General features: G+C 43.8%; 2 protein-coding genes across 6 annotated transcripts in view; both read left to right on the top strand.

The window, feature by feature from the left end:
- CSDE1 (cold shock domain containing E1) overlaps positions 1-14,945 on the top strand; it is a 48,094-nt gene extending 33,149 nt beyond the window's left edge. For all 5 annotated transcript variants that reach the window (XM_034767042.1, XM_034767044.1, XM_034767043.1 and 2 more), the window contains 3 exons: positions 594-757; positions 3,061-3,193; positions 13,682-14,945. In XM_034767042.1, coding sequence (XP_034622933.1) covers positions 594-757; positions 3,061-3,193; positions 13,682-13,729 — 345 coding nt within the window. In that variant the 3' untranslated portion in view covers positions 13,730-14,945. The remainder of the gene's footprint in view (positions 1-593; positions 758-3,060; positions 3,194-13,681) is intronic.
- Positions 14,946-15,306: 361 nt separating this feature from the next.
- NRAS (NRAS proto-oncogene, GTPase) lies at positions 15,307-21,708 on the top strand. The gene is made up of 6 exons (XM_034767046.1): positions 15,307-15,440; positions 15,739-15,865; positions 17,893-18,071; positions 18,588-18,747; positions 20,390-20,513; positions 21,338-21,708. Exons 2-5 carry the CDS (start codon positions 15,755-15,757, stop codon positions 20,507-20,509), a joined length of 570 nt encoding a protein of 189 aa, XP_034622937.1. The 5' UTR covers positions 15,307-15,440; positions 15,739-15,754; the 3' UTR covers positions 20,510-20,513; positions 21,338-21,708.
- Positions 21,709-23,899: the final 2,191 nt, after the last annotated feature.

Genomic DNA, 23,899 nt, shown 5'->3' with positions numbered 1-23,899 from the left:
GTGGCAGTAAAATCCACAATCTGCTTGGGAAGAGCTGAGTGCAGGAGGTGGAAGGATGGAATATGTTGCCACCTTAATTTCACGGGGCATTCGCTTCTTGTATTAAGAGTCGTTAGGAGCACCTGATGGAGGTTTTTGGCCACTTATTGTGTATACTTTCAAAAGAGTTGAATATATTACCTCCTGCCTCCTTTCATTTGCTTTCTCTGGACCCTTTCTGCTATCAGACTTCTGAGACTGAGTGTCTGCAGTTTAACTCAGTATTCCACATAAGTGTTCCCAAAAAGAAAGATGACAGTATCCGTATTAGGCCACGATTTTAAAAACGAATACATAAAAGTTAAGCTTCTAAGGCCATATTTCGGACCATAAGAGGCCTGACTTCCAAAAATGATGCTGCAACACTAACCGTGCCCTTTGGCTTAATAGGTGTCTAAATATGGATTTAGAAGCCTGATGTCAGGCATCCATTTTTGAAAACCTTGCCTATATTCTGTCCCTTTTTAATACAACATATAAAAGTGGAGTTGAAATGCAATAGTGTGTCCATTTGAAATGACATAAATGAACTAAATTGCACTGCTGTTTTTCAGTTTGGATTCATTAACTATGAAGTGGGTGACAGCAAAAAGCTCTTTTTTCATGTGAAAGAAGTTCAAGATGGTGTAGAGCTGCAGGCTGGAGATGAAGTAGAGTTCTCAGTGATCCTGAATCAGCGCACAGGGAAATGCAGTGCCTGTAACGTATGGCGTGTCTGGTGAGGAATTGGGATTATCTGGTTTAATCAGGAACAAATACCCAAATATCTGCATTTGGGGGGAAAAAGCACAAAGTTTCCTGTGTGGGAAAGTGATGCTTGTTTTACATGACAGACCTTAATGTGCTTTGTGTTAACTGGGTATATTTGGTAAATGACTGCCTCCTGTGTTATCAAACATATTGTATAAATCCTGTTCTTAATAGCCACCGGATGGACAGCAGCATTCCTGCCTATTGAAAGGATTAGTATTGTAATTTACAATGGGAAGCACAGGTAAACCAAGTAAAATAATTAAATTAGAAGTCAATATTTACTAGAATGTGCCACAGGGCTCTGTGAAGTATGAGACAAGGTGGATGAGGTAATATCTTTTATTGGACCAACTTCTGTTGGTAAGAGACAAGCTGCATAAGTTTGAAAGCTCTTCAATCTTACGGAGCTTCTCTTATCAACAGAAGTTGGTCCAGGTAAACCACCTTGTCTCCAATACCCTGAGACCACCATAACTACAACAGCATTGCATACAACATATGCAAAATGTGTGGCAGTTCAACAAGGGTTGGAGTCAAAGCTTATGACTAGCATTTTACTGATATTCAAAAAACTTCATTGTAGCTCTGCTGTATTTAGAGGCTGCACACTTGTGTTATAAACTTCTTTCCACTAATCCCTTACTGGTAGACATTTAATGGCAAGAAAATATGGCAGGCAGCCAACTTTGGGTGCTTTGGAAAATTGAGTGTTATGCACTGAGGGAACTTTTGAAAACTATGCCAAACTGAGGGAGAAATCACCCTGAAGCAAGTGTAGAACACAGAGAGAAGAAATACTTTCCTGCCCTGTGCTGGCTAAGAGTGCACAAATCAAGGTAGAGATTTGTAGATGTTTGAATAAATTGCTTTGATTTTTTTTAATAGCTGACCATTAATACATCAGTTTTACTTTAAAAAGCCTTTTGCAGTAGTAGCTAGGCACACACAAACTTTAAAGCCATGTGGTCACTCTCAAAAATGGGAAAAGGCTAAATCAAAAAGCTTCTTGCATTTGAGTTAGAGCTAATAGCCTTTGTTTCTGTCACACTCAAGCGAGGGGCCCACCAGGGAGAACACTGCCACCATTTGCAAAATGTTTAACAAAGAAGCTGACAGCAAGAGCCTCCCAGCTATTCTTAAATGCTGTGAGAGGTATGGGCCAGTCAATCTTAGATAACTAGGTCCCAGACAATTGTTTTTCAATTAACTTCAAGTATTGAGAGTCCAATGTAATGACTCGAATGTAGGAGTTGTGCAGTCACAGTGGCCTGCCCCACTCAGGAAGCAGGCAATTCAGGCTTTCTGCTGGATCTTCCAGATGTATTTCAAGCATATTCCTAAAGAGAAGGGCATTAAGGAGCAGCCAGGCTAGGGTGGGGAGTGGTGCTTTTTCCAAGCTCTGCATACAGCGGTGTAGTGGCTGAGTGGTTATGGCGCTCAACTACAATTCTGAAGGTCATGGGTTTGACTCGCTTAACCCCCTACTGTGAGAGCCTGCCTCCAGTTCACCTGGCTTCAATATGGCTACCTGATCCATTGTGAGGGCAGTCAAAGGTGGTTGGATGTGATTCCTGTACCATTGGCCATGAAATTGATGTGCCTTAACTGCATCAGCCTGAGGAGCCATTGGCTCTGGGGACCTATGACTTTGACTGTGTGCAAAATTTACATACCCCCCTAATTCTTATGTGAGGAATTACGTTAAATATCAAGATCACTGGGCATCTGCACTAACCCCTTCTGAGATGAATAGGTATCTCATGCTAGTCAGAGCTATTGCTCCAAGCTCTGGAGACTCATGCGTTTTACGTTTTTGAGGTAATCTCTGCAACTGTAACAGCCAGTTGTTTTTTCCAGAGATTCTGGAGAGTTGTTGGCATGTTGTACTACAGCATATCAATGGTTCCTGAGCACTGGCATTAAGCTTAATTGGGATGTGACAAACACATGGGCTGACTGTTGAAGGTTTGCATTGAGAAGAAAGATTGTAGCTTTCTGGCTAGTTGTAGAGGATAAAGCTCTGTGGTCCCCTGCTGCCATCTGAGAATCCAGAGACAGCAGTAGTTATCCTAGGACCTTGAGGCTGGTATAACATACTTTCCAGAAACCCCATTTCAAAATAAGATGAGTTCTTTAGTCTCAATTTCCTTTTTGTCTTGGTACAAATTATCCAATTCCCTGTCATGTCATGTGCCTTCTTCCCAAATGTTAGCACATTGTCCAGGGAATGGCTGCTGCTCCAAGTAACTAGCTCCATTTCTGTTACAGTGAAGGCGCAAAGGCTGTTGCTGCTCCGCGTCCTGATAGACTTGTTAATCGTTTAAAGAGCATTACTTTAGATGATGCCAGTGCTCCTCGCCTAACAGTTCTTCGTCAACCAAGGGGACCGGATAACTCAAAGGTACACTCTTACGATAATAGCCTAGTGTGCAGAATTACTCTACATAAGTGTCTAGAAATAATGGTAATTGAATCGTGATTCTTCAAGATGTATTATCCATATGATTTGCATTCTTGGTGCACATGTACCCCAGATACATGAGATCAGATTCTTTTTTGCCAGCGGTACCCATTGGGGACAGTGCCTGTGCTCTAATGTCCTTGAACATACACATCTCCATCGAAGGATGTAAAGGGGGGGGCAGTAGGCCCAGCTATCTTAATTCCTTTTTATTCTGATAGCAATGAGATGAAACTTCTGCAGTATCCACTTGCTTCTGTGTGTATGTAGTTGTGTGTTAGGCTTGTTGCCAGTTGGCAGTACACAAAAAATCCTTATTTTAATCAGCTTCAGGTTTTTAGGACAGAAACCTTCCCCTCTGTACAAGGGCTCTAACAAAATAGCCAAAGTGAAATCTCCAGGATTTAAAATCTGCCCCTCTGTGCCAAACCTCAGTGCCACTTAATGGGCACCTGGTGCCTATTTTGGGAGAGCATTCTACTGCGGGCAATGTGTCGTATATATGTAGATCTGAGTGACTCAAAGAACTGGAAAAAAAACCTGCTGAAAATGGTTCCTCCTGGAGTGTTCTGTGGAAGCTTTCCTGGACAGTGAAAGGAAGGATGCAGCTAGACCTCAGTCTTCCTTGAACACCTCGGTGAAGAGCGATTCCACCCCAAGCCCCTGGGCTTTCAACCAAGAGACCCAGCATCTGCACCCATTCCAGCTTCAACCTCTGAGGTAGGAAGGAGCGCCACGCCAGAGTTGAGCTGAAGTGTAGGTCACCTATCCCTACTGAGCAAGTTATTTATATCACTGTGGTGTTTACAAGTCCTAGTCTTAGACCAGGACAGTATGGTGCTAGGTGCTGTACAAAGACAGTCCGTGCTGCAAAGATTCACAATCAACGTATAGGACAAGGGACAGCAGCTGGATATAGACAGGGTCTGGGGAAGAGTACAAGAAAACAGGACAATGTTGGTAAGCATAATAGGCAGTTGTGCATCAGTGGTCTAACCATCCTCAAGTTTTTCAGAGGCATCACGGCAGCTGGAGGATAATAAGGTAGCTTTGTGGATGCTTATGGGGAGCTTCTCCTAAGCACAAGGGACAGCATGGGAGAAAGGATGAAATTGCTTGCTTGTTTTGAAAACTTTACAAATAGGTGGGGAGAGACTGGTACCATAGGCCAATCAGAGTTGAGGTATCTAGATGAATAAGACAGAGATAAGGCAGGGATAGACTGTGAAGAGTCTTTAAGATGACAACAAGCAGGTTACATTTGATCCATAGAGAAGGGGAGCCAGTAAAGATGCAAAGAGAAGCAATATTGGCAAAGTGACAGGCTAGGAAAATGATCTTTGCAGCAGCATTCTGAATGGATATGAATAGGGCAAGATTACATTTGTCAAGGCCAGCGAAAAGGATTTTGCCATAATCGACAAGAGTTAAAGCACAAGATTCTTCTAGGCCTCTCAACAGTGAAGGGGCACCCAACGGCTAAAGAAGGGTCCCTCTGGCATCCTCATATCAACTGTTAAGAGCACCAATGGTATCCAGTGGACCTGCAAACCATGTCTCTTGATATTGAGCCTTTGGTACCCAACCTACTAGGTGAGTTTTCACTGGGCCTGGTACTGGAGTCTCCAAGTTTCCTGCTATCCTAGGACTCTCAGGATGATCATGTGGTACTTCCCTGGGCCGTACTGGATGCTGTGGGAGGGTGGGATGCAGCCATAGTCACATAAGCCTGCATCATCAGCCCCTTCTAGGGTAGGTTCACCGTCCCCAAAGAGGCAAAATAAACCATCACAGCCAGGTCAGCTAATGCCTTTCCAGGATCTGAGACTGCAGAAGGAGGGGAGTGAAGAGGAACAACATCTAGAAGGGGAAGAACTTGTCCCTGCTGCCACTTCCTTATCCTGTTCCAACCGGGCAGTAAGTATCCCTCAGCTCCTTTCCTTTGACTGGTTTCAAGGTGTTTCAGGACCTCACCATTAAGCACATGGCAGGCACTCTAGATATATTTCTGGAAGTGGTGCAGAAGAAACCTCAGATTCAAGGACATCTTTCACCCTGCCATTCCTATAAATGACTGTTAGAGCCTTCAGAAAACCTGTGGCACAAGCCAGTGTCCATTCTGCCCATATCAAAGTGAGCTGACAGGAGGCGTCAAGTCTCTACAAGGGTATTTGAGTACTTGTATTGTCACCTCTTACCAGGGTTGTTTGTGATAGCTGTGGTCCAAGAAAAGTCATAGCAGGAGTGGCTTTCCAACCCTACACCTAGGGTGTGAGACCCAGAGACTGGACCTGTTGGACATGCAACCTCTTTATGTACTAGCCTCCAGATGTCACTGATTACAAAGCTCTCCTGTTCAGCTGTCTCAGTATGTGAACAGGCTACCTCAACACCAAGAGTAACTAAAGACTATTTGTCTGAAGGACAGTTGATACCCCACATGTCTTTACATGCTGTGCCAGATGTGGCCGACACAACACCACATACTATGGTTATGTTGGTGGCCATGAGAACTCCCTGGCTCTGATCATCAGGGATTCCCAAGGAGGTTCAAACAACTGACGGTCTTCTCTTTGATGGCAACAAATTCCTTAATCCAAAGGGGGATGAGGCCATACATTTCTTGAAGGATCTAGGGCCATTCTGTGCTCCCTGGGCCTCTCGGCCCCAAGAAAGAGGCAAGCAAGACTAGACTTTCGGGCACTATTTCTCTGCTGATTACTATTACCAGCCTCAAGAGACCTCAGTTGCTGAGAAAGTAGAGGTTTCAGCAACAGTGACTGACTTTCTCTAGTGCTTCACAATGTCTTTCCCCTGGCATTCAGTTTGACACAGTTGTCATGAGCCTAGCAGAACCTCCAGAGGATCTAGTCACTTCTGCCCCCTGTGGCAACCACCTCTTATTTTTGAGAAATCTGGATTCAGTCATCTCAGACCTGTGGGTCCAAGGAATTGTAACCAAGCCAATTACAATCCCTTCCTACTTCTTATCCCCATTTCTCATCCCTTTTCATGGATCCTTCTCCTAAGATTCTGTTAAAACAGTGGACTTCTACAACTAAGCAGTGGAAGAGGTGATCTTGGTAGTCAGGGGCAAGGGTCTTTATTCCCATTACTTATTACAGAAAAGGGGATTGGCCTCCCATTCTGGATCTTTGTTTCAACACCTTCATCTGCTGTTTCAATTTCAGGATGGTGACTCTAGCCTCCATAATTCCCTCCACAAGATTGGTTCAGAGCTCTCGACCTGCAGAACTCCTCTATTTTTACAGTAAGGTTATTTCCTGTGGGTAAGATGAATTAGATTCCTGGTAGGAACACCTCATTACCAGTGTGGGATCCTGCCCTTTGGTCTTCCATGGCACTGAGGATGTTCACATCTGCCAAACAGCTGATGGTAGCTCATATAAGGAGACGAGGGATCCAGATCTACCTATATACCTTGAGTGACTGATTCAAGGAAGATCTCCCCCACCTCCAACATGTGACCAATTCAAATAACCTTAAATTTACCATTTGGGGCCTCAAAGTCCAAGAGAAATCCATATACACTCAAAACTTAGCACTCATAGTAGCCATGTTAGATTCCAGGTCAGTGAGAGCTTACCTTACAGAGATTAAGTTGTTCGAGGTTTATCAAGATCACTCAAGAACATCAGCAAGACTGGCCTCTCGGACTCTTGAGACACATGGCCTCATAGAATCTTAGAAATGTAGGGCTGGAAGGGACCTGAAGAGGTCATCAAGTCTAGCCCCTCTGAGGCAGGAGCAAATAAACCTAACCTATCCCTGACCAGTTAATGTCCAACCTGTTCTTAAAAACTATCCAATGGTGGGGATTCCCCAGCCCCCCTTGGAAGCCTGTTCCAGAACTTTTCTGCCCTTTTATAGTTTAATTTTTTCCCCCTGATATCTAACCTAAATCTCCTTTGCCGCAGATTCAATCCCATTACTTCTTGTCCTACCTTCAGTGGAGAACAATTGATCACCGTCCTCTTTATAACAGCCCTTGCCCTATTCATAGATTACAAGGGCAGAAGAGGCGATTATGATCATCTAGTCGGACCTCAGGTATAACACAGGCAATAGAACTTGCCCCAGAATAATTCCTAGAGCCAAGCTCTTAAAATCAAGATTTGGTTTCTTTTCTAAAAGTCCACCATGACCTATGGTAAATTGTTCCAATTGTTAATTATGTTCACTGTTAAAAATGTACCTTATTTCCAGCCTGAATCTGTCTAGCTTCAACTTACAGCGATTGGATCATGTTAAAACTTTTTTCTGTTAGATTGAAGACCCCATTATTAAATGTTTCCCATGTAGTTACTCTCTAATCAAGACACCCCACCTTCTTTGTAAAGCTAAATAGGTTGAGCTCTTTGAGTCATCACTGAGGCGTGTTTTCTCCTCCTTTTAATCATTCTCATGGCTCTTCTCTGAGCCCTCTCCAATTTACCACCGTTCTTTAATTGTGACCACCGGAACTGGACATAGTATTCTTGGCTTGCAAATTGAATGAGTCAGCAGTAATCCCTGGATCCTTTTCAGCAGTGGCCCTAGCTATTGCCCTTGACTGCTCATTTCAGCACTAGTGAACTGCTGACTAGCCTTGAAACAATGTGGAATATTTCCGAGGGTCCATCTGGGAGCAGAATCTGTACATCCTACTCCTATTCAGGGCCATACTGTACTTTGCCACCCTTCAAAGCCTAGATTTTTTTTTTAAAACTTGCGTTCCTTCCTCCTCCCCCCCCCCCCCCCTCTCCAGTCTTTCTCGTGTTTGAAGACTGTTCCTATTTCTAAAATCTTTAGGGCAGCTACTTGGAGTTCAGTCCCCACACTTACAATATAGTATTCCTTGGTAGAGGCTGCCGGATTGGATGCCTGCTTTGATAGGGTTGTCTTACAGTCATTATCTAAGTATGAGTCCTATTACCCACCCTGCCAAGGAAACGCCTAACTTTTGGTTTGAGTCCCCAAAAGTGCATCCATGTGGACCAATGTCTGAAAAGGGTTACTTACCATACTGTAACTGGCTCTTGTGTTGTCCACATGGGTTCCACAACACACCCTCCTTCTCCATTACTGTGGATTCCTATTCCTCTGGGATTCTGTATTGGCGAAGGAAGTGGGGAAGATTGGGCCTGCTCTGCTCTTTATCTGGCATGGGGATGCAAGAACATTAGGGTGCACGGGTAGCCTCAGAGGACACTACCGGCTAAAAGAATCTGATCTTGTTTATATCGGCCACATATGCACCAAGAGCAGAATGGCTGTGCATGACACATCACGAAGAACCACATTACTAGAAGGTAAGTAACCGTTCTTTTCATAACCTGTATAATGCTAAATGCTGATTAAGGCTAAAACTGTTCTTAATTTGTTTAATCCATTTAAATGTAAAAGTCAAAAATCAAGGCTTCCTATCTTGCTGTGTTTGCCACTCAAGCTGCTTATCCCGGAAAGGACTGTAATGCATGCCCACCTTGCACTAACGTAATTAATCCAAATTTCAGAGCTGGGTGTATAGTTACCTCTGCTGGCGGGTGACGCTAACTGTCTTTAAGAATGACAAATTGATTGCTAGAAGGAAAAATGTACTCTTCTGGAACAACCTGTTTAAAACTCCTAGAGAAACAGCTTCCTAATGAAAGAGCCTGTTCTCCTTTGTGCAGAAATAATCCACCTAGGAGAAAGGGGAAAGAGCTGGAGCCTCAGCTCATTGAATTTCATAGGAACTTTGGTTAGCATGGAGGAATCTGGGGGAGCCCAGCAAGCTCACGCCTCACCTGTGTTCCCTCTAAGGTGTGTGCCTGCACGGCCACACAGGAGTCCATCAAAGGGCCACGCACACAAGTGAGTGTGGAGGGTGGGTGGGGGCAGTGGGGTGAGATGCGGGGCAGTGATGGTAGGTTGGGGTGTGCAGGGGTGGGGTGGGGAGATGAGACTCCTCTCTCTCCCCACCCCAGCTCCATCTCTCCCCTGGTGAGCACAGAATCTTGATTAGCAGAATGTGTTTTGTCACTGTGATGGGTTGGTTCACAGAAACCCCCTGGGAGCTGCCACCCGATGTGCCAAGACTACCTCTACCCCTGCCTTCCCTGCCAGCTCAGGGCCCCAGCACCCTGTCTTGCTGAGCCAGACGCTCCCGTCTGCTCCAGTAAAGACCCAGGGTCTGAATTACTTGCCCCAAAGCTGCAGGTTTACCTGAAAGCAGCTAACAGAAGTGTGCTTGTCTTTAACACTCAGATGCCCAACTCCCAATGGGGACTAAACCCAAATAAATTCATTTTACCCTGTATAAAGCTTATACAGGGTAAACTCATAAATTGTTCGCCCTCTATAACATTGATAGATATGCACAGTTGTTTGCTCCCCCAGATATTAATACATACTCTGAGTTAGTTAATAAGTAAAAAGTGATTTTATTAAATACAGAAAGTAGGATTTAAGTGGTTTCAAGTAGTAACAGACCGAACAAAGTAAGTCACCAAGCAAAATAGAATAAAATAATGCGCAAATCTGTCTAATCAAACTGAATACAGATAATCTCACCCTCAGATGCTTCAGTAAGTTTTTTTTGTTTGTTTGTTTCTCTCTCCCTCCCCCCCCCCCCCCCCCCCAAAAGACTGTACACCTTACAGGCCTGGGCACAATTCTTGCCCCTGGTACAGCTCTTGTTCCAGCTCAGGTGGTAGCTAGGGGATTCTTCATGATGGCTCTTCTCATCCTCTTTGTTCTGTTCCATCCCTTTATACATCTTTTGCATAAGGTGGGAATCTTTGTCCCTCTGGGTTTCCACCCCCCCTCACTGGAAAAGCACCAGGTTAAAGATGGATTCCAGTTCATGTGATCACATGTCACTGTAAGACCCCAAGCCTTCATTCCCCCCAGCCTGACTCACAGGAAGGCTTGCTTGCAAACAGAGGCATCCAGACAATTGTCCTGGTTGATGGGAGCCATTAAGATTCCAAACCACCATTAATGGCCCACACTTTGCATAATTACAATAGGCCCTCAGAGTTATTTCATATTTCTAGTTTCAGATACAAGAGTGGTACATTTATACAAATAGGATGACCACACTCAGCAGACAATAAGCTTTGTAAAGATACCTTACAAGAGACCTTTGCATGAAGCATATTCCAGTTACATTATATTCACTCATCAAATTTTTATAAAACCATGTGACTGACATTGCAGTCTATCACTTGAATAGCCAGGAAATAATGCCTCAAAACAGTCGAGCTTGCCAGAAGCATCTCTCTGGCAAGCTCCACACCGGTTGATAAGTTTTTTAACTTCATGTAAAGGTCTTATAAACCTCATTCTTGGCCATTACCTATCATTTGATTTTTTTTTCTCCATTGCACTATCTACATTATTTTTTCTCATCCTTTTAAAAAATGGCAAAAATAGTATTTCACAGTTCCTGGCTTACCATTGCATATTAGACCAATTACGGGGATCAACTGGCAGAAATTTTCTTGTGTTGAGGTTAGTCACTGGATCAATATAACATTGCCCCTCAACATCAACTGTGCTCTGAATTCAGAAGTACGAGCATGTGTCAAGCATTCCATGAAAGCTTTAAGTATCAGGCTGAAGGAGTGACCTTTCCCATTTATAGATTGCAAAGGAACAGTCTCTAGGTAAGACAAATAAAGTTGAGACAAATTCTGATAAGTGTGTTTTGGTTGAGCGCCCCTTGGGGAAACTACAGGGTCTGATGGTTGCTATGTGCAACCTCATTAGGGTGAATGTCAGCTGTGCACACTTTTGTTGATGAAATTCAATGTCGATAAATGCAAAGTAATGTACATTGGAAAACATAATCCCAACTCTACATATAAAATGAGGGAGTCTTAATTAGCTGTTATCACTCAAGAAAGATCTTGAAATCAATGTGGATAGTTCTCTGAAACAATCTATTCAACGTGCAGCTGCAGTCAAAAAAACAATGTTGAGAATTATTAAAGGGATAGATAAGACTAAAAAATCATATTGCCTCTCTATAAATCCATGGTACGCCCACATCTTGAATACTTAGTGCAGATGTGGTCTCCTCATCTCAAAAAAGATGTATTGGAATTGGAAAAGGTTCAGAAAAGGGCAACAAAAATTAGGAGTATGGAATGAATGGCTTCTGTATGAGAAGAGTAATAAGACTAGGACTTTTCCTCTTGGAAAAGAGGCGACTGGGGGGATATGATAGAGGTCTATAAAATCATGACTGGTGTGGAGAAAGTAAATAAGGAAGTGTTATTTACTACTTCTCATAACACACGAACTAGGGGTCACCAAATGAAGTTAATAGGCAGTAGGGTTAAAACAAAGGAAGTATTTTTTTCAGACAACACACATTCAACCTGTGGAACTCTTTGCCAGAGGATGTTGTGAAAGCCAAGACTATACCAGGGTTCAAAAAAGAACTAGATAAGTTCATGGAGGATATAAGTCATCAATGGCTATTAGCCAGGATGGGCAGGGATGGTGTCCCTAGCCTGTTTGCCAGAAGCTGGGAATGGGTGACGGGATGGATCACTTGATGATTACCTGTTCTGTTCATTCCCTCTGGGGCACGTGGCATTTGTCACAGTCTGAAGACAGGATACTGGGCTAGATAGACCTTGGTCTGACCCAGTATGGCCACTCTTTTGAAATTCACCCAGGAACACAGGTGGCCACAGAAAATCCCCCCCAATGCAGAACTGTTGTGGTTACACTACATGTGAATGGGTAACTTCAGTTGGGTGCACAGAGTACACTGTACCTCCTGTATGTGACACAACTGGGTTCCACACTAGCTATGCATTGGCCACTATAGAAAGGGGCTTAAGGAATGGGCAAAGGAATGGAAAAAGTCCATGGTTACATATATCTAGTGGGCATGGCCAGGAATGTTAGACCAGTGTGCAGGAATCACAGGGTCTGGTACAGCAACTGCAAAGAGGGTATGTATCTACTCTGGCCACAGGTTGGGATGTTTGTTCTGTAACCCCTCCCCTCCCCACTGTGCCTCTATTTCCCCATTTTCCAGATGGGAATAATGATACTGGTCTTCCTCTGTAAAACACTTTGATATTTATAAAATCACTAAATATTGTTGGCTTTTATATTTGTTTTTAAAGGAAATTACCAAAACTAGGACTAATGAAAATGTTTTTGTCTGATTTCCAATTATGACAACTCCCTGTTGTGGATTTAAACCTCCCCCTAGCAATGTTTGCAAAGCTTTTTGTGGGCAGGAGGACATGTAGTTTATCTAGGGGCCTGATCCTGCAAAGTATTACTCATGTAGCCATTATGCCCATGGAAAGAAGTAGAAGAACTTTCATGTCAAGTGAAAGTTTGCCTGAGCTCATGTGTTTGTAAAGTGCTGTGTAAATTTACAGAGCTATGTGTTTCTCACTGTAATAACTGAGACACTGGAACATTGTATGCGTGCATGGGACTCTGAAGGTGAACTTGACTGCTACTTTAATTGTCCAAGCTGATCCAGTGTAAAAATATAAACCACATGAAGATTAAAAGTCATACAGACTATTCAAAGTGCTTTGTATTCTTACAAGAGGATGGTAAGGGGAATTTGAGTGGTGTTTTAACTATTTTGAGCCTTAATGTCCTGATTTAAAAAGAAACATTTACTTTGATTTCTAAATTGTGGTATTATATTTTACATTCAGACGAGACCTTTACAGATGAAGCCCTGTCTGAACATTAAATATCTCCACCATTTTGCATAAGTGGAAAAGATTCTTCCTATCCAAAATTCCCCTTCTTTCCAAACTACTGCACAGTGCTCTGCGCTGCTGGCCTAGCTGGCTGCTGATTTTCCTCACCAGGTGGCTGCCTTTCAGTGGTACATTTATATGCATAGTTTGCAAAGCATGCACTGATCCTTGTGGAAGGAGGCTGTAGGAATGAACAGATAGGTATTGCCGAGGTCGCACAGACCTTTCCTAAGACCCAGCCAGGTACTAGCAGTAGGACATGTTGAGCTCTTGGTGGGATAAGGATTGTTGTGAAAGTACGGAGATGATGGCGCACATCCACATATTACCTCAATATTGGTGCTGCCCATAACAAAATACATTCCATACATTGATGGAAAAAACTGGAGGGAACACTGCTCTTCACCCTTCCAGGTGTGTAGAGGGGATTCTTCAGGGTTAAAGGAAATGGTATAGAACACGGTGCCTAGGTAGAACTGCAGACATATGCATGGGAGCTCTGTGCTAACTTGTTCGTATTTGGGGACAAAGCTGGCTCATCAGAAACCTTGCTAACACTGTATCCTGTTAGAAACAAAACCTGAACAGTGGGCTACACTTGAATATTCTAGCTCTCTCAATTTCTCCATCTCTCTGTTAACCATATGCATTATTTCACATTGCAGTTGATTAATGAGGTTTTATGTCATTACAGGGATTTGGTGCAGAGAGAAAGATTCGTCAAGCTGGTGTTATTGACTAACTGATCCATAAAGCACATAACTAAGTATGATCAAGCAGTGGGAGCTGGTGAAGGGTACTGAATATCTCCCTATTCATCCCTTCCAAATTCTAAGAAGCTGTTACACCAGTTTTAACACCTTCCTCATGTTATGTTTAAAAAATTTATGAAACCATTTTAAAATTATGCACAGTTGCATCCTGAAGACTTAAGGTGGCGCCTTATAGTATCACATTTTAGACGCTTTTTGAATGGTGCATTTAACGCAACTGGTAACTGCAAATCTACATTGCCTATGTAAGTGAACATTATAGACAGTTCTACTCTGGTAGACCTTATGAAATTCTGCACTAAAAAGATATATATATACTCTACCTTCATTATTTCTGCCAAGGTGTTACTATGCCTTAGCTCTCAGTTGCATTATCTTCCCCTCCACGTGGGAGGCTCACTTCCTGTTTGTTCAGATCTAATTCTGAGGACCATATGAGGGTGGACTATATTAACTTTTTTTTATATAAATCTGTATGAGCATTCAGATAACTTTATTAAGTTGATGGCCAAATGTTACAATGTTGTTTTCATATCTCATTTAAACTTGAGTCCAGGTAGGAAAGTTCTGTTAGATCTCAGTGAAAGTACCTTCCAGAGTAGATCTGTTTTTGTAACTTTCTGCAAATAGTATGTGCAGTGCAGAATTTCAGAAGGATGAGGTGTGCCATCGGTGTGGTAATTTAAATATATAAAACAATGCACAAATTTTGCTGCTGCTTAGAACACTGCAGCTTCTAAACCCAGTTTCTTTTACCGATTTAAATTTAAAAATTGTGCCTGAAGTGAATACATTTTTCTTTTTGCAGCCAGCACCCAGTGTACTGTAAAAGAATAAATACTTAGGCTTTCCATAGCTGTATTGAGATTTTCATCAAGGTGAAATAGTTAATGTCTGTGTGCTTTTTTTTTTTTTCCCCAGTCACACTTTATCAAGCAAGAAAACTGAATGATTGGTCTAAGTATTACTTTAACCAAAAAGATCAGGAGTTATTTTCTTTGAATAGAGGGCAGTACTGTGTTTTTTTTTTTTTTTTCCCTCCATATTACCTCTATTCTCAATTTAGGGTTTTTCTTCTCTGGGAGATGCATTATCTTTGTGAAACAAACATTGCTTTCTCCAATTTTCTGTTAATGGCAAAGAATGGAAATAGAATAAAGTTTTACTGATTTTGAAAAAAAAAAATGCCTCCAGTTTTGTCTCAACGTACACATTTAGTGCTCAAGGTATCTTAATTCCCAAGCCTAATGCTCAGTTAGCCCTCTTAGTTCTGCATCGGTGTCCAGCAGTGCCTGCAGGACTTATGAAGTAGGGGTTGGAGCCTCTCCCCAGCACCGGGGCGTTCACACGAAGTGGGGCTGTTGAACGCCGGTGCTGTCTGATGCAGTCCCCGCCTGCACACCCCTCAGGCTCATGGCGGTGGCAATAGAACTGCCCAGTGCATGGCAGCGCCGGCCCATGCCTCGCGCCAGGCCCTGCAACGCTCCTCAGCCGGGAGCCCCGCCTCTCTGGGCCCCGCCCCCAGGGGCCCTACAGCTTCCGCTGGGCCATGGGGCGCCGAGCGGCGTGCTGCCCTTCCGGCCCCGCCTGATGACGTCAGGGCTGGGAGCCGGAAGGACGGACCCACTTCGCAGGGGCGTTCCGCTTTCTCGGGCCCCGCGGAGCCTGTCGGGCCGCAAGGTGAGAGGCTCCCTGGGCCGTGCCCCGCCCCGCTCCGGAGTGGCTGAGCCCGGGGCTGTCACTGGTCCGGACCGCGCGGGACCGGCATCCCGAGCCTGGGTTGGGGGGTTCGGGGCCCCGTAGGGCTCTGTCCAAACTCGGGCCAAGGCCCCTCCGTGTCTTGGGGGGAGGAGGGGCTGGCCTTTGCCCCCGCCCCCTGGGGTGGGGGTCCGAGGCCCGGCTCTCCCCCGCCGCCCCGTGTCTCAGGGGGAGCGGGTCCCGGGCCTTCGCCCCACTGACGCGTGTGCTGTGACCGCAGGTTCCCGGGCAGGGCGATGACAGAGTACAAGCTGGTGGTGGTGGGAGCTGGTGGCGTTGGCAAAAGCGCCCTGACCATTCAGCTCATCCAGAACCACTTCGTGGACGAGTACGATCCGACCATAGAGGTGAGTCCCTGCTGCGGGCGCTCGCTGGCCCGCTGGGGTTGGGAGGCCGGGCGTGGCAGGCTGGGCGCATGAAGGCAAAGCTTGGTCTGTACAATGCTCCTGAAACAGACGTATTTATTCTTCGGGCTGATTTGACATTCGGTCACTTTTTGCAGGTGGGCTGTGTTTGCACTGCAGCTTCTGAACCCATTCAGGGAAGTGGCATGGCTCAGAAATAACTAACAAGGTTCAAACGCATTTGTAGTTCCTGTAAAGTAGTGCAGCAGGTTACAATCCCTCGCCTAGCTCTCCAGGTGGGGCTGACTTAGGCTGTAATGCACTTCTGTGCAACAGGTTTCATTCACCCTTCTCCACTGTAACATACACACAGATTTATTACTTGGGCTTCCCAGGCAATGCCACATTGTACAACCCAGCTAAGTGCTGACAGCATGCTGGACTTCCAAGCTGAGAAGTTCACAGTTTTTATTGGTCTTCATGTTCAGATCTACAAAAAGTTTATTTTGAATGTCCACTACTCCGGGTAAACCAGACTATGGCCATTTGAGCTGAAGCAGGTCAGTTGCATGTACCTTAATGTACAGCTTATTTGTTTCTGTACATGATGCTTTACAGCGTAGATTGTCATCTCCTCCTGTTGTCCCACAGAGAGGGAAAGGACAAGGGAGAGTGCTGTCTGATTATGAAACTATTTGGGAAACTAATATATCCATCATGAGGCAAACAATGGGTGTTGTCTGTATAAGTGGTTCAAGTATAAGTGGTTGTAGTTTGAGCCTCTTTTGAAGGACTATTTTGAGACACAACTATTGAGTGCACTGCAGTACAGGTAGGCACCTGTGTGCATTTCATCCCATATTCATGTATCCTTTATTTGCCTGTATGTGTAATCAATCACTACATGTATTTTCATCATTACTATTTTGCTGAAAGAGGGGGGGCATCCTCTCCATTGCTCTGTCAGTTGAGTAAGTTCTGTGGGGGAAGAGACCAAGAACAGGAGTACTACCAAATTTCTTTTTGCGGATACAGACTAACACGGCTGCTGCTCTGAAACCTTTTTGTTAGTCTCTAAGGTGCCACAAGTACTCCTGTTCTTCTTTTTGTTCTGTGTTTGTACGGCCCCTAGCACAATGGCATCTTGGTCCATGACTAAATCTCCTAGTTGCTACAGTGGTACAACTAATAAAAGTAACTATGAATAGGGTCATAAATCTGGGGGAAGCACATTCCTGTGTCCTACACGACTGGTTTGATTTGGTTCCCAGGACAGGCTGTTGATGACTTAATGGGGCTTTATTTGGTGCTCGTCTGGCCAGGATGATCTTATAGTTAATGCAGTAAAATTATCATTAGTTGTATCATTTGAGTAATGTTTTATGAGGTAAATAGCATTGAATTATTTGTTTTTATAGGTGAGACATGCATAAAAAATAAAAATAGATGTAAGTATATAAAGCAACCTCCAAATGTTGGACACTTGCTTCTTCTAAAAAGGACATAAACTGGAGAAACCTCTTCTGAGTCATGCTCAATATTAGCTTCTTCTTTCTGGGATTCTGTTTGGGGATTAAAGAGTCCACTGTATCTGGGGGCATATTCTCCTTGATGCATGGTACAGAGGTACATCATGGGGGCTGTTTTGTAAGATATTCGGGTTTCCTTTGCTGATCTACAGTTTTATAACTTCCTGTAGATATACTCAATGAATCACAGCAGAGGTTCCTCCTCCCCCTACAGCAACAGTGCAGTAGAAGCCAGTATTTTGCCTTTCCAGAGGTGAAAGGCCTTTTTGTCACAAAAGTCCATGCTGTGTTAAGGTCACTAGTAATATACCCTGCACTTGAAATGCTTCCTCAGTTAGAGTTCAAGAGAAAGTGGGGCAAGACATGGCACTGCTGCCAGTTTTAAGCTTTAGACTAGGAGGTGCCTTTAAGACACTCACTAACAGAGTCTGAAGTAAGGGATTGCAGCAGCAGCACTAAGTCTTGTCTTTGTTTTCAAGGTTGTCTTTGTATCTCCCTCAGGATTCATATCGGAAACAGGTAGTTATTGATGGTGAGACCTGTTTGCTAGACATTCTGGATACTGCAGGGCAGGAGGAGTACAGTGCTATGCGAGACCAGTACATGAGAACTGGTGAAGGCTTCCTCTGTGTCTTTGCCATTAATAACAGCAAATCATTTGCTGATATCAATCTCTACAGGTACGTTCTGCTCTACGGGAGGAAGTTTTTCCTAGTTTTATTTTGGAGGGGGAAGGCTGGAGTGGCGCAATCTTCAACTGGCATTGAACATTATTCACCACTGGAATTAGTGGAGACCAAACTTGCAAGACAATCAATGATCTTCAAATAATAAATGCTGGAAAAATTCCATACTGGGTTTCAAAATGCCTTTTAAAATCAGACTCAGTGTTTTAGAGTGGTACATAAATTGTCCACAAATGGAGAATGGAACAGCCACCAAGATAGCGTGTTGAAGATTAGGTGGTATTTCAGTGGCGTAGCATACAGGACAAGACACCTGAAATAGTAGCGAAGGGGGAGCCCATCAAGGTGGATGCACTGATGGGGTAAGGAGAGGGACATATTGGTTAATGGGCTAGGGGCTAAGTTCTGTGAGGTCCTTTCCAGCACTAATGTCTGGTTTGTAATAAGATGTCAGTTTAAAACTCAGTTTTTGTACAAGAAAAGCTGGTTTTTAATGTATTCTTTCTCCAGAGAGCAGATTAAGAGAGTGAAAGATTCAGATGATGTGCCAATGGTGCTAGTGGGAAACAAGTGCGACTTGCCCACAAGGACAGTGGATACAAAACAGGCTCAAGAACTAGCTAAGAGCTATGGGATCCCCTTCATTGAGACGTCAGCCAAAACAAGACAGGTGACGAGCTTCCATTCTTCCATTTCTCTCCTTGGTGCTATAAATATGGTAGCAGCCTGGATTCTGTGTGATACTGATGGCCAGGGGGTGGAGATGGAGATGTGTAAATCACTTTCCCGTTTTTACCTTTGAGTTCAACCGGAACATGCAGAGTAGAACTTTAAGAACATAAGAATGGCCATACTGGGTCAGACCAAAGGTCCATCTAGCCCAGTATCCAGTCTTCCAACAGTGGCCAATGCCAGGTGCCCCAGAGGGAATTAACAGAACAGGTAATTATCCCAGTGATCCAGCCCCTGTTGCCCATTCACAGCTTCTGGCATACAGAGGTTAGGGACACCATCCCTGTCCATCCTGGCTAATAACCATTGATGGACCTATCTTTATCTAGTTCTTTTTTGAACCCTGTTATAGTCTTGGCCTTCACAACATCCTCTGGCAAGGAGTTCCACAGGTTGACTGTATGTTGTGTGAAAAAAACACTTCATTTTGTTTGTTTTAAACCTGTTGCATATTAATTTCATTGGATGACCCTAGCTCTTGTGTTACAAGAAGGAGTAAATAACACTTCCTTATTTACTTTCTCCACACCAGTCATGATTTTATAGACCTTTATCTTATCCCCCCTTAGTCATGTCTCTTCCAAGCTGAAAAGTCCGTCTTATTAATCTCCTCATGTGGCAGCTGTTCTGTACCCCTAATAATTTTTGTTGCCCTTTTCTGAACCTTTTCCAATTCCAATATAACTTTTTTGAGCTGGGGGACCACATCTGCATGCACTACTCAAGATGTGGGCGTACCATTGATTTATATAGAGGCAATATGATATTTTCTGTCTTTATTTAATTTCTTTTGCTCTGGACGATATCAACACCTCAGTGACTTCTCAGGCTCACATTGATGGCCTCAGTAGCTGAATTCTAAAAATGCCAAGTCCTTACCAACCAGATGAGAGTTCAGCCATCCCTCTCTCCTGGAGTAGTTTGTAGTAAGAGCAAATGCTGTTCTTATGAGATTTTGTCCCAAACTGCCACGTTTCCCTTGGCTTCTAATTAAGGCCAGTGTTGAAGCTAAGTCCGTGACATGTCCTCAGAGCGTGTGTGTTTATATAGAGTATTCTCCACTTATCGCCCTCTGTTCAGTAGGCTCCCCCAAGTCATTGCTCTATCCACATCGTTTTTCAGAATGAATCTGGAAAGGGGCAATAAATTGCTAAGAAATAGTCTGAAAATGAAACTTGAACAGGGAGGCAATTTGCCAAGAAATAACCCCATTTCCTACTGAGGACATAAGCTTCAGAAACCTACCTCCTCCTATAGCTACAGTCAGCCATTGCCTCCATCGTTAGAAGGCGGCTGCTTGTTTACGGTTTCCTCAGAGGGAAAATTATCAAAGTCAAGAATGTAATTGTGGGAAATGTGGGCGTATAGTATTGGTTCCCTGCTGCAATGAATTGTGGGATAAGTTGGCCCCTGATGCTCCTGGCTCCCGGTTGGCTAGGAGCTGCCCTGGAAAGAGGAATGCATTTTGAGTAAGTATGTCAAAGAATACTTTGGCGGAATAGTAAAATGATGGATGGAGTGCAAAGTGATGTCCAAGCACCAGGGGGAGAGAATACCTGACCAGGACTCTTTGCATTCAGGGTGTCGAAGACGCTTTTTACACATTGGTGAGAGAGATCCGCCAATACCGGATGAAAAAGCTCAACAGTAGTGAAGATGGGAATCAAGGCTGTATGGGATTGTCATGCATTGTGATGTGATGAGGTAAGCTGAGATTAAATCTTTCATTTAACTCATATGAATGCATCTATAAGCCTTGGCAAAAGTAGATTATAATGGACCAGTTGCCACAGCCTTTGCTATATTGTAGAACCTGTTGGTTGATGTCCCATAGATTTAACCAGACCTAGAACCAGTTACTTCTCTGAAGTTTGTTTCATCAATTAGGAGCAAAGTTTGAAAGTGAATAGTCTGTTCATGTATCAGAGGGGTAGCCGTGTTAGTCTGGATCTGTAAAAAGCAACAGAGAGTCCTGTGGCACCTTTAAGACTAACAGATGTATTGGAACATAAGCTTTCGTGGATGAATGCCCACTTCGTCGGATGCATGTAATGGCAATTCCCGTCTTTGTCATTGCTGTCCTTGCCAGCTGCCTCTGTCCTTTGGGAAACACTGGTTTAATCCAGAGAAGCCCAGCACACACTTCATATTTCCTTATTCTCACACCAATGCCACCCGTGATCTTCATAGCTCTAAAATTAGCTTTTGCTTGTGACCTGCGTCTGTACAGCTAACATGGGAAGCACAGCTCTGGGGGGAAGGGGGGGGTTTGTAATTGCATCTTCACAGGCAACAGAGGGAGAGCCATGTGCCATTCTTGAGCAGCTCAAACAAAACTGTAGTAATTCAAACAAATGAAGAACGCTGTGATGGAGGGTTAGATTCTTTCCAACAGCTGTTCTGAAAGCATTGCCCTGCTGAATAAAGTGGGTAGGTTACCCCAGTACTCGTTACACAGACACCCTGTCATATCACATGTCCATCATGAAATAGTATAAAAGCTAATCAAAGATGCTTTTCCCTTTTAGCCACCAAGAATACCTGGTTCAGATGTAGCTGGAGGACAAGTCTTGATGCCACTGTAAAGCATCTCACGATGATACCCTGGTGCCAGCCAAGCAGTATAAAGTCCTTTTCTGTGCTCCATCTGAAGAGAACATCTCTGAACAGCTACCTCCTTGCTCGGCTAACTGAGCAGAGAAAGCCGCATCTGTTGATGCACTTGGGATTTCTTTTTTCTTTTTTTTCCTGGGTAGGTTCAAACAGAAAACTGGTCACAAGAAAAGCGAACTTTAAACACCAAATACTGTGAAAAAGATGACAACATTTTTACCTCTAGAGTAGATGCTAGAAGTGATGTTTGTTTCCTTTGTATCAGATTAAGACCTGGGGAGGAATAGCTCAGTGGTTTGAGCATTGGCCTGCTAAACCCAGGGTTGTGAGAGCAATCCTTGTGGGGGGCCACTTAGGGATCTGGGGCAAAAATCAGTAATTGGTCCTGCTAGTGAAGGCAGGGGGCTGGACTCAATGACCTTTCAGGGTTCCTTCCAGTTCTATGAGATAGGTATATCTCCATATATTATATTATTATTAAGACCTGCAGGGCTAACTGAGAAATGTCACTAATCACTGACTGGCAGATAATGTCAGAAATGGCTTTGCCACTGTTTCTTAGTACTCTGCTACCTGTTCCAGATTGGTATCTGCCCTCTGTGTGCCCCACACAGCCTACTCACAGCACACCATTGTGTCATGCCGTTTACTCCGATCCTCTATCTTTCTGTAATAAAAAGGAGAGATCTTTGTTAATTAAGTGCCTGCTTGCAAAGGAGCTTTAGGGCTTTTCCCCACTGTCAAACTGAAGGAATTATCAAGGATTCAGGTTCCCTTGAGAGCTGGTGCACTTGTAAATTATCATGTCTTTGAGAAATGCACATGGTCAGTTTATTTGCGTTACTGGACTCTGCCTCTTCATCTAGAGAAAATTCCCGGCTGGAAGCTCCAGTAGACATGTGGGAGGAGTTCTCCATGTCTAAGGAGCACAAGGCGATGGATCTATTTTCTGTTCTGTTTTAGTGGGTAGACTCATGTACATTCCCTCTAGCTTTGTCACTGTGCCCAGGGCTTCCTTCATCTCCAGGTAGGACCAAACTAATCAGCTGCTCTTGTTAATGTTGGTTGGAAATATATGTGATCTGCTACTTGACAGGTAACCACACCAGTGGATTTTACCGGTTTGGGTGACTATTCATTGTTCAGATTTGTCTAGAACTTGCAATTCTATTTTAAAATGATTTGCCTCATCACCAAACTTCAAATAAAGCCTCTGTCAAATGAATCTCTGAGAAGAGTAGCTGGAGGACATTCTCAATGGGGAAGGAGTCTTGGATTTCTGACTGGCTTGCACAGTGTGTAGTGTTTGCTCCAGACTGCAGTACATGCAGTCCCTCCAAAAGTGGGGGAGAAGCTAGCGATAAAATATAGCACAGAATACTGATCTAGCTTCTGATTATGTCTGACTTCAGAATCATCTGTGGCAGGGGTTGGCAGAATGAGGAAGGAAATTCAGTGATCAGCATAGAGAAGTTTTCTTGGTTTGCTGATGGGATTTTGGTGCTTGTTCTACCCCCAGCAGAGTATGACCGAATCCTTGCACAAATCATGGAGATTCTTCCTGGAGCAAGATACCATTTGCTAGTTGGCATGAACTAGGCCTTACAAGTAAGGGCACTCTTGTAATACTCTCCCAGTTATACAACCCTGTGGTATGTTGGGTCCTTCACTAGCCAACGTACCATTGGAATTGGACTCTGTGACCAGATGAGCTAAAGTAGCATATTTCAAAACCAGTCATCATCATCATCATCGTGGTAAATCCCAAAGGGACATGGCCTCCTTGCAGATCAAGTGCCTCCTGGATCAATCTCTGGATAGGACCTTAAGGTGGTCTGGCTGGATGTTCAGTTTAGGTCTATCACTGGCAATTTTATCACACCATTAAAATTTTGGGCACCCACATGATCACTGGCCATCTAGCAGCATTCCTTAGTAAATGTGCTTCAGAATTAGTTGTTTTTTCATACTAATAATATGTCCATATCAAGAAAGCTGCTGGAAAAAAAACAGTGCTGAAGGACGTGGTTGCTGGGTTCAGCTTCAAATGTCTTTGTTTCTGATCTTGTTCTGCTATTTGATACGGAACAGCCGATGAAGACGACGAAAATTGAAAATGTCATGCCTATGTTCTTCAGCCTTCCTCAGCACCCATGTTTCACTTCCATACAACAGAGTTGATATAACCATGGTTCTATGGATCCACAGCTTTGTAGCAAGCTCGACGTTATGATATCCTCACGGCGGCCACTGAAGGGCCTGAAATGTTGCATCACGTTCTGCTGTACAAGTGTCCACATCTTTCAAGCATCCTCCAGCACTGTCTGTGACGCTGCCCAATTATCTGACAGCTCCCATCTTTTCAGTATCTCATCCAAACAAATTAATAGTAAGCTGGTTGTAATCTGGAGCTGGAGGTTGCTTGATGGTAATGGCCAGGGACCTAATTTTATCCGGATTAATAACCAGACCAATGC

This window comes from Trachemys scripta, chromosome 4, assembly GCF_013100865.1.
Source record: "Trachemys scripta elegans isolate TJP31775 chromosome 4, CAS_Tse_1.0, whole genome shotgun sequence".
NCBI lineage: Eukaryota > Metazoa > Chordata > Testudines > Emydidae > Trachemys > Trachemys scripta.
The sequence above is the reverse complement of the archived record's forward strand: the minus strand, read 5'-3'. Positions and strand labels throughout refer to the sequence as shown.